Source organism: Carassius gibelio, chromosome A18 (genome assembly GCF_023724105.1).
Source record: "Carassius gibelio isolate Cgi1373 ecotype wild population from Czech Republic chromosome A18, carGib1.2-hapl.c, whole genome shotgun sequence".
In the NCBI taxonomy this organism is placed as follows: domain Eukaryota; kingdom Metazoa; phylum Chordata; class Actinopteri; order Cypriniformes; family Cyprinidae; genus Carassius; species Carassius gibelio.
Window position 1 is genome coordinate 20,687,039 of NC_068388.1, and position 13,790 is coordinate 20,700,828.

Sequence of the window (13,790 nt, forward strand, 5' to 3'; positions counted from 1 at the left end):
TGCTTGCTTACATCCCAACAGGAGTAGCAGTTTTGTATTATTTTGAGTTATTTTTTTTTTCAGTCTAATCTCATTGTGCATTATCTAGCTTACTGTTACATTGCTACTTCACAAAAACATACATAAATGGACATGACATTTTGACTGGATTTGTCACGTTTTATTCAATTATTGACTAATCAGAATCAAATGTTCCAATTTATTAATATTATTATTATTATTTTTTTGCACATCACATTGAAAGACACTAAATGAGCAGGCAAATATTTTTTGTATAATGATCAAATAAGTAAATAAGTCATTAAGTACTGATTTGAGTTAAAATTATTTTATAAGAAAAAGTGACATGATGGCCTGACACTATTATTTTGTATACGTTATGCAAAAATGTTAAAAGGTTGACCAATCAGAATTAGGTATTCCAGAGATTCATTAAATACAATATTATACTCTAATGGCTCTATCATATTTTTTTAGTTTTTTTTTTTTAGTTTTCCTAAAAATTAATACAATAACAATTAAAGGCAACTCAGAATATGACTCAAAACTGTAATAATTAAATATGTTAAATGATACAAATATCCTTTATGTATTTAATCCCATTTTATTAACCAATTTGCTGCTGTGTTTCAATGGTCCAATTCAACCATACTAATGAGCAAAAATGACACAAGATAAACTTATTGTTTATTACTGAAGTGTTGAACTTAATTCTTCTGCTTTTTACTCTACATACGTGAATTTACATTTCCTTTAGCCTGAGGCTTTTGGTGTGAAATGGCTTTTAAATTTGCCCAAAATATAACTTTTTATATTAAAACAGCCCAGATTTAAAAAGTAATGCAATGCAGTAATTTAAATAAAAAGTAACTAAGTAACTTAATCATGCACGAGCAGATCTGTTTCCTCTCTGGAGACGTATTCTGTCTTTGCGTTTGCAAATTCAGCCATGAAATTGCATATTTGCCATGGTGCGAGTTCACCTGGCTCTTAAAGGGACTGGGAGACGAGACCCTGATTGGTTTATTGCACATTATGCCCAAAACTCACCCATTACTCATAAGAGAATAGGGACAACCCTTTAGACAGTGCGCTGAACGTTTTCCCCATCCTTAAACTAGCAAAAGTGGATTTGGACACATACTATGTGCATCTGCGCCGTGTGCTTTAAGACCTTGCACTAAGAATGTTAAAATATAAATATAGGACCCTAAATGTTTAATTATGCTAGCACAAGATCAAATTTTAGTTTTTTCTTAAGAGAGAGTTTGTGATCACACCACTGTCACAGCTCACTTAAGCTTGGTTGCCAAGGTGACTGGAAATAAAGCCTTGAAGATGCGAAAAAGGAAAGAAAAGAACCTGTTTGGTCACTTTAAACCCTTCAGCTGAGCACTCTGATGTCAGAAGTGTTAGAGAAAATGTCTCCGCTTTTTTTGTGCCTTAATTGATATCGTACAACCAAGGCTAATCAGTTGTTGTCAGTGACGGCTGAAAAAAAAAAAAAAAAACAGGTCAAAACGGAACATGATATAATTAGTGGTGTTTACAATATCAATCATATTGCCTATATCAGTGGTTCCAAATAATGCTCCTGAAGCCCCCCCCCCCCCAACGCTGAACATTTTGCATCTCTCCTTTGCCTGGCGCACCCAATTCAAGTCTATGAGTCTCTAGTAATGAGTTGATGAACTGAATCAAGTGTGTTTGATTAAAGAGATATGGGTCATTCTTACTATTCGGCGCATATTTTAGCTTGGTAACTTAACAAGGACCAAATGTCCACCCTGTTACAGGACATTCTCATCTAAATTAACAAGTGTTTTGAATACACAGTTATTGTAATATTTACATTTTCTTTCTTACTCTGCAAATTTATTTTAACAAAATGTTCATAATCGGGCATTATCTTGAAAAAAGTTTTATTTTTGATATTCATAATTTCAACACATTTCTTTTAGAATAAAAATACATTACAATTCATTATTGGAACCATTTAAACTTATTTCATTTCACCATTTCATTCCCTAAAAGTAACCACAAAAATATGCATAGCATTTGTTGAACTTATTTAGTAATATCTCAAAAACTTTAAGGTAAGGGTGGACAGAGGGGGAAACAGGGTGGACAGGACATGACAGGGTGGACATCACACAGCTAAACAACAGTATATTTCAACATGTTGCCTAATACAGGAAGCAATTTACAATCTTTACAGATAAATGGTTCTGTATATAAAATGTATAGGATATAGGGCCTATTATCACATTAAAGTAAGTTGTTATACCTTTTATTATAAGCTCTAATTTGTTATGCCGTCCATTTATTAAGCTACAAAATAAGTTTATTGTATTTTACTATTGAAAGTTTATAGTTTTAGAGAACCTATTATTTTGCCCTCCCTCTCACATGCACATTACACACACACACACACACACACACACACACACACACACACACACACATACACACACACACACTTCCTTCCTTTATGTCCTTCCTGCACCTCCCCTTCTTTTTATTGAGGTATATCTGCCTTCAGGGTGTGAAACAACAGGCCTTGTAGACACAATAACAATCACAACGAGCCTTGTAGTGTCGCTGCTTTTCTTTAGCAGACAACAGCGTCATTTTCTACCAATTGCACGGCACCTTTTTCTGCCAGAAACCAATCTGCTGGTTCCTCCTCCCTCACTATCCTCGACGTTGGTGCAGCTAGGGGGTATATGCGGTCAGTTGCAATGCAGTTGTGTCCTAATAATACTTCCTCCCAGCAGAGTGAACCCAGACATGCTGTGGTTTACATGGATGCCCCCACCACCGACTGGGGGGCCACGTGCAATACGCAGTGTCAGGGGTATGGACAGGTCCCCAACTGCACTGGCATATCAACTGCCTAGAGTAGTTAGTGGTGCGCCTTTCTTTGAACCGTCTCAAAGGGCGCTTTGAGATGGTTCAAGGCAAGGAACCGTCAAGACATCTCCCCCACCACCTCCTCCTTTGGAGTTGGAAGGCTCTGCACTTCATGCAATTCACATTCTGGGTCTGTGCAAGATGCTGTGCAAGGTCAGGGTGGATGAGGAGCAGCTCCTGCTAGTGGTGCTGTATTGGCCGACCTGGACATGGTTCCCAGAAATAATGCTCCTCGCGACAGCCCCTCCCTGGCAGTTTCCTCTGAGGAAGGATCTACTGACTCAGAGATGGGGCACCCTGTGGCGCCCAAGTCCAGACCTCAGGAAACTTCATGTTTGGTTTCTGGAAGGGACACGGAGGTTCTTGGTGACCTACCCCAAGAGGTAGTGGACACCATCATTTTAGCGAGACACCATTTCTCACCCTCCTCCATACCCTCTTGGGACCTGTTTCTGGTGCTTAAAACAATACAGCAGCACCCATTTGAGCCTTTGCAGTCAGTTAAGATAACGTTTCTTTCAATGAAAACTCTGTTCCTGCCTGCACTGGCCTCCAACAAAAAGGTAAGGGACCTGCATTTTCGGTCTACAGTTTGTGCCTAGAGTTTGGGCCGGCTGACTCCCAGGTAATCCTGAGACCCCAGCCTGGCTATGAGCCCAAGATTCCAACTACTCCCTTCAGGGATCAAGTGGTAGGCCTGCAAGTGCTGCCCATGGAGGATGCAGACCTAGCTTTGTCTCTGTCCTGTCCGAGCGTTGAGATGCTACATAGACCAGACACAAAGCTTTAGAACCTCAGACCAAATCTTTGTCTGTTGCAGAGGCTGTTACAGGGCCTTGTGCCCTGCCCGCTCAGGTTGTGAGCTCACTCTATTAGAAGTGTTTCATCCTCCTGGGCGCTGGCTCATTGTGCCTCACTGACGGATGTTTGTAGAGCTGTGGACTGGGTGAAACCCAACTTGTTCTCTAGATTCTATAGCCTTCGTGTGGAGCCAATATCCTCCTGCGTTCTCACCTTAAAAAGGGCAGAGGCACTGAGATGCCCCGGTTTAGTGTCGGATTGCTAAAACTCACCACGTAGCCACAGCTGCTGTACCACCGTTGAGCGGCTAGGTCACCGGATTGGCTTCTCAGCGAAATACTGATATGCTTTGCACCTGCTGCCTTTTTATGCTCACGTTGTGATCAGCGGCAGCTGGATGTAGTAATCACATGCCAATGTGCATTGGCTCTTTTAGTTTACACTCAAAGTAGATTGGTTTCTCTAAACGACTTGACCGACGTGACGTCTCCGTTCCCTGAAGGGTTACATACGTAACAGAGACGTTATGCAAACTTACTTGGGGACATGGCATTTTAGCCTACTTGCACTCAAATAACAGTGATTATTTTTTATTTATTCATTTTTAAGCACATATTGTTGTGTTTGATTGTAGAGGGGCAGTAACTTTGTAAGATTTCAGCATTCAGAAACAAGTATTAACATATTTTTACACAAAATATACCACATTATGTCATGGGGACTGTCGTATCTAATATAAATGTGGAATTTCCCATCCATGATCATTTCTCACTCAGAAACTGTGATAACGAACCTGGTAAACTAGAAGTTCACTTTGATGATGTTCTCGTAGAAGGGATTCAGAGAAACTGGGGCACATAAGCCAAAAAGCAAAAGAAGAAGAAATGAAGGGGAAAACAGAATGGAACCTCAATGGATGGAGCAGCAAGAAATTGTTTTTAGAATAAGGAGAATAATTCAACTTATGCAAAAACATATTTTTGAATAAGAAAATTATCAGAATGCTGAAGGAAATTTTTGATTTGGTAAACTTTAATTTGGAGTTACAATCTCTCTCAATTTAGATAACGACATTTGAGCTTTGAGGTTACAAATGTCTGCCACAAAAAAACTGAAAAGCTTTAAAAGGCAGTAATGAGATATACATTCTGTTAGGGTTTTGCTCAAAAGTTAAGTATGTATGTATACTTTTTATTAACTCTACCATGATTGTATAAGGAAGTGCATTTTGCAATAACCTTGCAGAATGGGCCATCGTTCTTAAAGTGTTTTATTGTGATATGTTTTATCTTATCTTAAAAATAAATGTTGCAATGTAGTTAGAAATGGTTACTTGCTTAGCCTTCGCCTTTTAGTTGTTGTTATTGTTTAGATTAAAAATAGAGATAGGTTAACTTGCTTTAATAGAAAAGATGCTGCAATTACTTAATCTGAATTTATGCTACTGTGACGTTGCTACTAAGTGAAAGGTTATACTTCCTGTATCCATAGCAACCTGAATACTTGTATGTGAGTGGGTGTTTGTGTTCACCGAAAATGGGAATGCGGAAAGAGAAGAAATTAAAATCTGTAGTTGAAACCATTGCTTTAAGATTAAGATTTTAACAAACTTTGGTGTGTTAGGCACTTGTTAATGATTTGCTCAATGAAGTAGGCTAAATTGAAAACCTGCATTGCATTGTTAAACATTAAATAAAGAATATTATTATTATTATTATTAATAATAATAATACATGCATGGACTAAACGATGCTTTAGTGTAAAATTATTTGGTGTGAAAATAAGTAGGTAAATCTAGCTTTTCTGTAAGGAAATGAGCTTCAGCTGAGCTCTTAACCGGCCTTCTGAAACCGAGCACACAAGTACAGGATGTTCACATCTCATTAATGAATGACCTCAAACAAAGATCTTCCACCATATAAAACCACACTATTTTCTTTGTATTTACAGACTTTGCTGAGCATAGACTTCACAGACAGTTTCAGTTGGATTATGATGCAGATGCTAGTAAATAGCCTAATTTTCATATTCAGTCTGGAACCAAACGTGTCCAAATCTTCTCCATGTGTAACTTCTGCGCAGATATATTAGAAGGACGTTTTTCTCTCCTCAGTCCTGCTGAACACATCATGTGGAGCATGTGTCTGGAGCATGTTGGATAACATTACAATGCATTTTATTTCGCGACGTCATCAATGACCACCAGTTTTCCGTTTTTGTATTTTGGTGTCTTCGTCACACTCTTTCAGGAGATTGATTTTGTGTAATTGACTTGTAGCCAAAAGGTGAGAGTTTCTCTTTCTACAAACCTTTACCTTTCATTGTCAGTTTAAAAAAAAAAAAATCTATACTGTTATAAAATAGGCTAAATATTTTAATTAATAGAGCAACGTCTCGTTGTTATAGATTTCGGAATAAGTCGCAGGGGACACTTTTGTACAGCCTCTTACCACAAGGAGGAATACACAGAGAAGGTTATACGCCAGTTTACAACATCCAAGCAACCAGTGAGGACGCTTCTTGCCGGCCAGATTTTTAATTATGGAATCCAAATCTAACAGCAGGATGGACATTGTGAACACTTCTTTCGCTGATTCCACAGAGGCGAAGACTGGAATAAGTAGTTTAATAGAAAAATTCACGGACGAGTGTTTTGGGCAAGGCAGGTTCTCCGAGCGTAGTTTTGGAGACGCGGGGTCTTTACGCAGCAGCGCGCCTGGATCAAGCAGCGAAGCTCTGGATCAGCTATCTCTGCTGGACTTGCCTCTCAGTACCACCACGTATACAGGTCACATGGATGACTTTCTGAAAGTCGAAAGCGGACAGTGGAGCGCAAAAGCGCTTCTTCCCAAGGAGTCAAATGTTTCAGAGTGTTCGTTTATTAAAGATGAGAATGAGCATTCTCTTATTATGCAGCCACCGAACACTGATTTCGACCTAGGCTTAAACATCAGCGCCTTGGAAAGCTGCTACGACCAAGCAGAAAAGAAACAGCAGTGTGAGTTTACTGAGGAGTCTTCAGCTTTGCTCTCATCTCAAGCAGCCCAGCAGGTAGTTGTGGACAGTTCTTCCAACTTTCAGCTGGACATGACTCAATCTACAGTGGTTTTGCCACCACCGAGAAGAGTGTCGCCTTCTCTCGGCAGAGGTATGTTGAATTTCGATGGAACAAGCTCAGCTACCCTGATGCCCAAAACGGACATTTCCAAATGGATTTCACCCAAGGACTCTCCGTTCTGGTATCAGAGCGCTACTATGAATGAAGAGCACGCTGGATACTCTTCGCCAGATGGGTTCATCTCGCGCTCACACACACTTTACACGGCATTCCCTGGGTAAGCATGATCATTTATGTTGTGCCTCATTCAGATTTGAATTTAAGCGAAATAAAGCCGTTAATTTTCTGATTTTAAAGAAGAAGTATTAAACGTGTGTGTTTGTGTAGTTTTAATTTAATTATTCAGAATAATTATTATTTTGGAAATGTCACCTTTACAAATTTGTATTTATCATTATATATTGAAATAGACTAACTTTATCATATGCACAATAGAACAAGTTTTCTGTTGTTACCCCAAATCCTTCAAAATGGAGCCGATCGATTTTTATTTTTATTTTTTTATTTTTTTTATACTAAACCAAATTTGATACCATGGTTGTGGGTTGTGGCCAATTCATTGTGAATTCATCTAATTTTAACTGAATGGTAACCAATAAATAAAAAATAGAAAATGTAATAGAAAATATAAATAGAGTTATATAATATATATAAAAAAAGACCTTTAGGGGTAATAAATAAGTACTTCTTATAAGTACAGTACATGTACATTATACAGGTGTTCGTGTGTGTGTGTGTATGTACACACACACACACACACACACACACACACACAATCTCATTGTAATTATTCCTGAAATTTACAAGAAATTTGTTTCAAGGTAATATTATACCTTTTTTATGACTCATGTAGTGTGTTTTTAATTCTGCTCCTAATAATAATAATAATTAAAATAATAAAAAATAAATTAGATTTACATATTACATCCACTTGGTGTGGGCCAGAACCAAGTTCTTTAAAGGAGCAGGACTAAGCACATCTACTTTAGCACTGAATGAGCTAACCATTAAAAATCACTTAATCAGAAAGTCAGAGGTCAGAACATATTGTACGCTGACCCAATTTGGACACTTGTGGAACACTAAGAAATGTGTGTGTTTCATTTCAAACAGTAGAGCATGGTGCTATAGCAATGCCATGGTCATGGGTTCAATTCCCAGGAAAAACAATAACTGATAAATGTAAATGTGCACCTTGAATGCAGTGAAAAGTGCTTTGGATAAAAGTCTCTGCTAAATGCATACATTAAATGTAAAATACCATCAAGTAACATCTGCAGGTTTAAAACCATTTAGTCCAAAACAAAAACTTTTTTGAGCCATTGTTATTAAGGATGTGATAGAATATTGTGTCTTGCTTACATTCAGGGTTCCATCTCAAAGACTGTGTGTTATATGTGGAGACGAGGCTTCAGGTTGCCACTATGGAGTTCTAACCTGTGGAAGCTGCAAGGTGTTTTTCAAGAGAGCTGTTGAGGGTGAGCAACATACTAAAACTATTGTAATAATTCTGTCAAAATGCAATGCTCTGTCTTGAACTATATTGATTTATCATGAACTTTGCAGACTGCACTTCCTCTCTCCTGTAATGTTGATGTATTTCATGAAACAGGAAACTTCCCAAACAGGAAGTCTGAGCAGGACATATTTAAGGGATAGCCAATAGTCTTCAGAGGATATTGGAGGTGGGACACTCTAATTTTAAAGAGCATTTGATTTGGCAAAAAATTGCATTTTCCTAGTGGACCAAGACTAATAATAATAAAAAAAAAAACACTTTAAAAAACACATTAGCATAAGGTAGATGCCCTGAAAGCAAACAAAATATGCGATTGCATAGGGATTTTTCATATTTTCATTGTTTTGTAAAGTGTTGTTGCACACAGAAACTTTTATATTGTGTTTCAACGTAAGTGAGTCATGGTGCATTCAGACTCCCAGAAGACTGTTATTATTATTTGGACCAATGTTCACCGTGTTCTTTCTCTGCCTTGTTATTCTTCTTATCACTGAGGACAGATATGTAAGAGCCACTATGTCTGACCATGGCCATGTCACTATGCCCTCACAGCCTTGCTTCAAACCAATTCACTCTGTGCCTTTATCTTTCTTTCCCTTGCTGTGCTCACAAAATCATCCTCTTTTAAAAATTACATGCTACTCTAATGATTTCTGATGGAGAACTGGAATCATTTATGTGCATCTGTGTTGACAGATTTTTTCCCTTACATAGTCATTCATTGGTTTAATAATTTTTCTTTTTGTCTCTTGTCTAGGTCACCATAACTACCTGTGTGCCGGACGGAACGACTGTATTGTTGATAAAATCAGGAGGAAAAACTGTCCTGCATGTCGTCTTAGAAAGTGCTACCAGGCAGGGATGATGCTTGGAGGTATCTTTCATGTGACATTTTTTTTTGTACATATTAGGGTTTTGTATATATTTTATATATTAAATATAAAAATGCTAAAGCTTCTTAAAACTTAATAGACATTAATGGACAGTCATACTTCACAATGTTGAATATTTTCCAAAGGCCATTCTTATCAAGGTTAATATACAGAATTAACATTAGTTAACTATAGTAGCTAGCATTAACAATGAAACATAATTCTGAATCATTTATTTATATTGGTTAACATTAAGTCCAGCATTTACTGATACATTACTGAAATGAGAAGTCTATTAAAATTGTTTAATAGATCTGGGCTTGGATTATTTTTTAACTGAAACTAACAATGATAAAGTTAAAAGATTGCAAGTAACATTAATTAAGGGGACTTTATTGTAAAGTATTTATTCATCTTCGTGTTGTTCTAAACCCAAATAACTGGACTTTCTTCAGTCTTAGACAAAAGAAGATGTTTAGAACAATGTCCAAGCTGCTTATTTCTATAGGTGAAAGTGAACAGGGACTGGGACTGTCAGTGATCAATTTGAAAAGAAATCTATTTATAACCCCAGCATATTGAATAAAAGTGAGAAGGTGATCAAGACAGACCCTCATTATAGTACATTTATGTTTCAGGCCGGAAGATGAAGCGGTTTACGGGTATGAAGGTCATGGGGTTGAGTCCATCGCTGATGTTCCAGGGTCCGTTGTCCCTGCTGGCTGATGGTCAAAATGTGTCCTCCCTGCACTGTATGCCAGCGATCCGTGAGCTGCAGCTGTCCCCTCAGATGATCAGCATTCTGGAGAACATTGAGCCACAGGTGGTTTACTCTGGCTATGACAGCTCACAACCAGAGCTTCCCCACCTTCTCCTCAACAGTCTCAATAGACTCTGTGAGAGACAGCTGCTCTGGATTGTCAGATGGTCCAAGTCTCTTCCAGGTAACACCTTTACAATCAGCCTAATATAAACATTTTAAGTTTCACTTTTAAAGATGAACGTTCTTTATTGGAATCTAACCCTCGACTGTGGAACATTTCCATTTGCACAAAAGGTTCTTTATAATGGAAAAAAAGTTACTTCTGTGTTTAACAGGTTTTCGCAATTTGCACATCAATGACCAGATGACGTTAATCCAGTATTCCTGGATGGGTTTAATGTTGTTCTCGCTGGGTTGGAGAACCTTTCAGAATGTCACCACTGATTACCTGTACTTTGCACCTGATCTCATCTTGAGTCAGTAAGTAACAGTAAAAAACAGAATTAAAATCTTTTGAAGAGTGAAGGCCCCTGGTATACTAGCAAAATTGGAAAACAAAGTGGTGCGACATCATTTCGAAACAAAATCAGGCCAAAGCAAAGCTTGTTTGGGCTACCGAAATCAAAAAGTGGCAAAGTGAAATTTATTGAAAAGTTTGCACTGGCTGGTAAATACCTTTGGCTTGTGGTAATGATGGCACTTATCCACTGCGTGGTACGACTCGGCTCGGTATGGCTCAGTACAGTACGGCATGGCTCAGTACCGCTTTAGAGTGAGTGGGATTATTCGCGTTGTTATTGTTGCGCTGCCTCTACTGCCGCGACTTATGAAAAGCATTTTATTTCATGTCGCCCCTTCATTGTGTCGCTGGATCCACTTCTCTGCTATCAATGGGAGGATCGTCTGTACTTCCTCAACAGACAACGAAACTGTTTTTTTGGGTTGGTTTGGCTTGTTCAAAATAGTTGCGTTCGCTCCTTCGCTTGCTGTGCTGATTTAAATCTAGCGTTTTTTTTGCGTTTGTGTCGCAAGTTCATTGCCGCAGGTAGTGATGATCCTCACCTGCCAATCTCTGATCAGCAATGTTTACAAATCACGTTTTGGTAATGTTACGGTTCACTTGGAACCTCAACTGAAGTGGAACTAAAAAAAAGGACTAGGTACCCAGGTACTGTACCCAGTGGAAATCCCCCCAAAATTAAACCGTACCGAACCATACTGTGCCGTACCATGCAGTGAAAAAAACCCATTACATAATAGTAATTCCAATTCAAAGTGATATTGACTCTGGTTTTAATGCTTTATATGATAAATCTACTTGCACTGAATCAATTGTATGTGATAAATAAGTGCTATATAAATAAGTGTGACCTGACATGATTCGGCCAGAACCCTGAATTGCAGAGATCTGGAGCAAACATATCCACTTAGCTACACTAAGATCAGATGCTTTCTTAAACGCTGCTTTCTCACTGTTTTCTTTTATTTATTGTGCTCTTAAGAGAATAGTTCCCAGCACACATTTGCTAACAGAATACTTTAGCTCAGGTATTTCAAACTCACAAGTGAAGAACAAAAATTAACTTTTCTGTGAGTGCAACAGGGGCTTTATCATGGACCTTTACCTATTTGTACCTTATTTCTGGAATGTGTCTGGCTATTAGAATCCCAATAGCTACATTCAGTTAACAGTTGTGTATATATTGTATATGCAGTAAACAACAGACATTGAGGAATGCTCAGTATTCTCATAGAGCTGTTTACATTTTAGTGATCAGCTGAGGAGGTCTCCGATCTACGACTTGTGCTTGGCTATGCAGTTTGTTCCACGGGAATTTGCCAACTTGCAAGTGACAAAGGAAGAGTTTCTGTGCATGAAGGCTTTGATGCTCCTCAACACCGGTAATAAATCCTCTCGGACTCATAAAACTCTATTAACAGTCTGGACAATTTTAAACCATTTGGCCCCGTGCCAGTCGGCATGGATAGACAGAGATACAGTACGTGTTTGGCAAACTGTGAGACCTTGAAAAGTCCAACTAAGTTTCAATTCCAAACTAACAATTTTCAGCCGTCATAATCTTTTCAGTGATTTACAGAAGCAACATTTTATGCATGGTGAAAGCTCAAAGAAGTTTTCATTTATCTGTAACTAATGCTGCAGGAAACTCTAACATAACCACTGGTAGAAGTTCTTTGGAAATGATTTAACATGATGCATTTGTGACAGTTCCTCTGGAAGGCTTGAAGAGTCAAACACAGTTTGATGAAATGAGACAGAACTACATCTGCGAGTTGACGAAAGCCATCCAGCTGAAGGAGAAAGGAGTGGTGGCCAGCTCACAGAGATTCTACCATTTGACCAAAATCATGGACGCCATGCATGAGGTACAGCATGAGTAAAAAAATACAATGGGGAGCTATAGACTAAATATACTTGATTCTGATTGGCTGTCAGTGTTTTAATCGCACATGAGCTGGAAAAATATCTTTATGACCGTGATTCCAGCAATGCGTTACATTACTCTGTGTCAATGTCAATGTAGTTGTGATTTGGACTTCCATATTTTTATAGAATCAGAATGATTAATAAAACGTCATAGTTTCAGTTCTTTTCCTTGGTGTGAAACCCTCTAATCTGTTGTTTAAAAACACATTGTGATAAGCTGTGTGACGTCGACATCAAATGAATAGTTTATTGCATGTATCAAATCTTTCATTTGAAATACGTCACATATTCACGCCATCACTTGTTAGATCTCAGAGTGCACAAAGAATGATAGGCGAGCTTGAATTGTAATGTTGAGTTTATCTCTGTGTAGATTGTAAAGAAGGTCAATCTCTACTGTCTGAGCACATACATCCAGGCGGACGCCATGAAGGTGGAGTTTCCAGAGATGATGTCGGAGGTCATTGCATCGCAGCTGCCAAAAGTGCTGGCGGGAATGGTCAAACCCCTCATGTTTCACAACAAGTGATCCAGACAGGATGCTTGGGGTCTGTGATGATGTACCACATCTAATTAACACTGACATTGATCTTTCCATATACAATCATCCCCTTATAATAGTTACAAGTTCTGATTTAATGTGTTAGCTGAAAATGCAAAGAGTCCAATAACAAAGACAACATGTAATCATGCTGTATTATCAAATCTGCTATTGCCTTTTACAAAACCTGTCAATCTTACATAACATGTTTCTGAGAACTTTTATGATAAATACAGAGAATGTAACTTTCAGTCTTAATATGTACTAAAATGTGTTTTTTAATGAATCCTTAAATATGACAAAAATTGTAACATATTAGACTCTAATTTATGTATTAATTATACACTTAAATCCTAGCTTTTCAGGAAATGTATCTGAGTGTGAGGAAAAGCCAATGCTTATTTGTCTAACTTAGTTTTCATGGTGAGATCTTGCAAACCTTTGATCTTACTTACATTTACACAATATCCGGTCACATAACGTGTTATAATAAATGCTGATTGCAGACGCTAACAATGTTTGAAAGACAAAGAGCTCAATTGTACATCGGCTCAGAGATCACTGTATAATAAGTGGATCATTGTATAATTTGATCCAGTCTGATGTTTATTTTTAAAGCAGAATATTAAATGTTTTATCAGAAGCCAAGAGCATTAAAGTTGAAAAACATTTTTTGGATCATCTGTCTTTTCCTATCTGTGACCTTGATGGTTTAGCTGAAGGGAGTATCAGTCCGACATCAACAGTCAAGGGTACGGAGCATTCTCATGTGTTTAATTGGAAAAGAACACTGGGATCTTGGCAATCGCCTGCT

General features: G+C 38.0%; 1 protein-coding gene across 1 annotated transcript; it reads left to right on the plus strand.

The window, feature by feature from the left end:
• Nucleotides 1–5,687: 5,687 nt before the first annotated feature.
• LOC127934472 (progesterone receptor) lies at nucleotides 5,688–13,647 on the plus strand. The gene is made up of 9 exons (XM_052531887.1): nucleotides 5,688–5,999; nucleotides 6,121–7,049; nucleotides 8,201–8,310; nucleotides 9,109–9,225; nucleotides 9,862–10,167; nucleotides 10,322–10,466; nucleotides 11,758–11,888; nucleotides 12,217–12,374; nucleotides 12,809–13,647. The coding sequence occupies exons 2-9, from the start codon at nucleotides 6,256–6,258 to the stop codon at nucleotides 12,962–12,964; spliced, it is 1,917 nt and encodes a 638-aa protein (XP_052387847.1). The 5' UTR covers nucleotides 5,688–5,999; nucleotides 6,121–6,255; the 3' UTR covers nucleotides 12,965–13,647.
• Nucleotides 13,648–13,790: the final 143 nt, after the last annotated feature.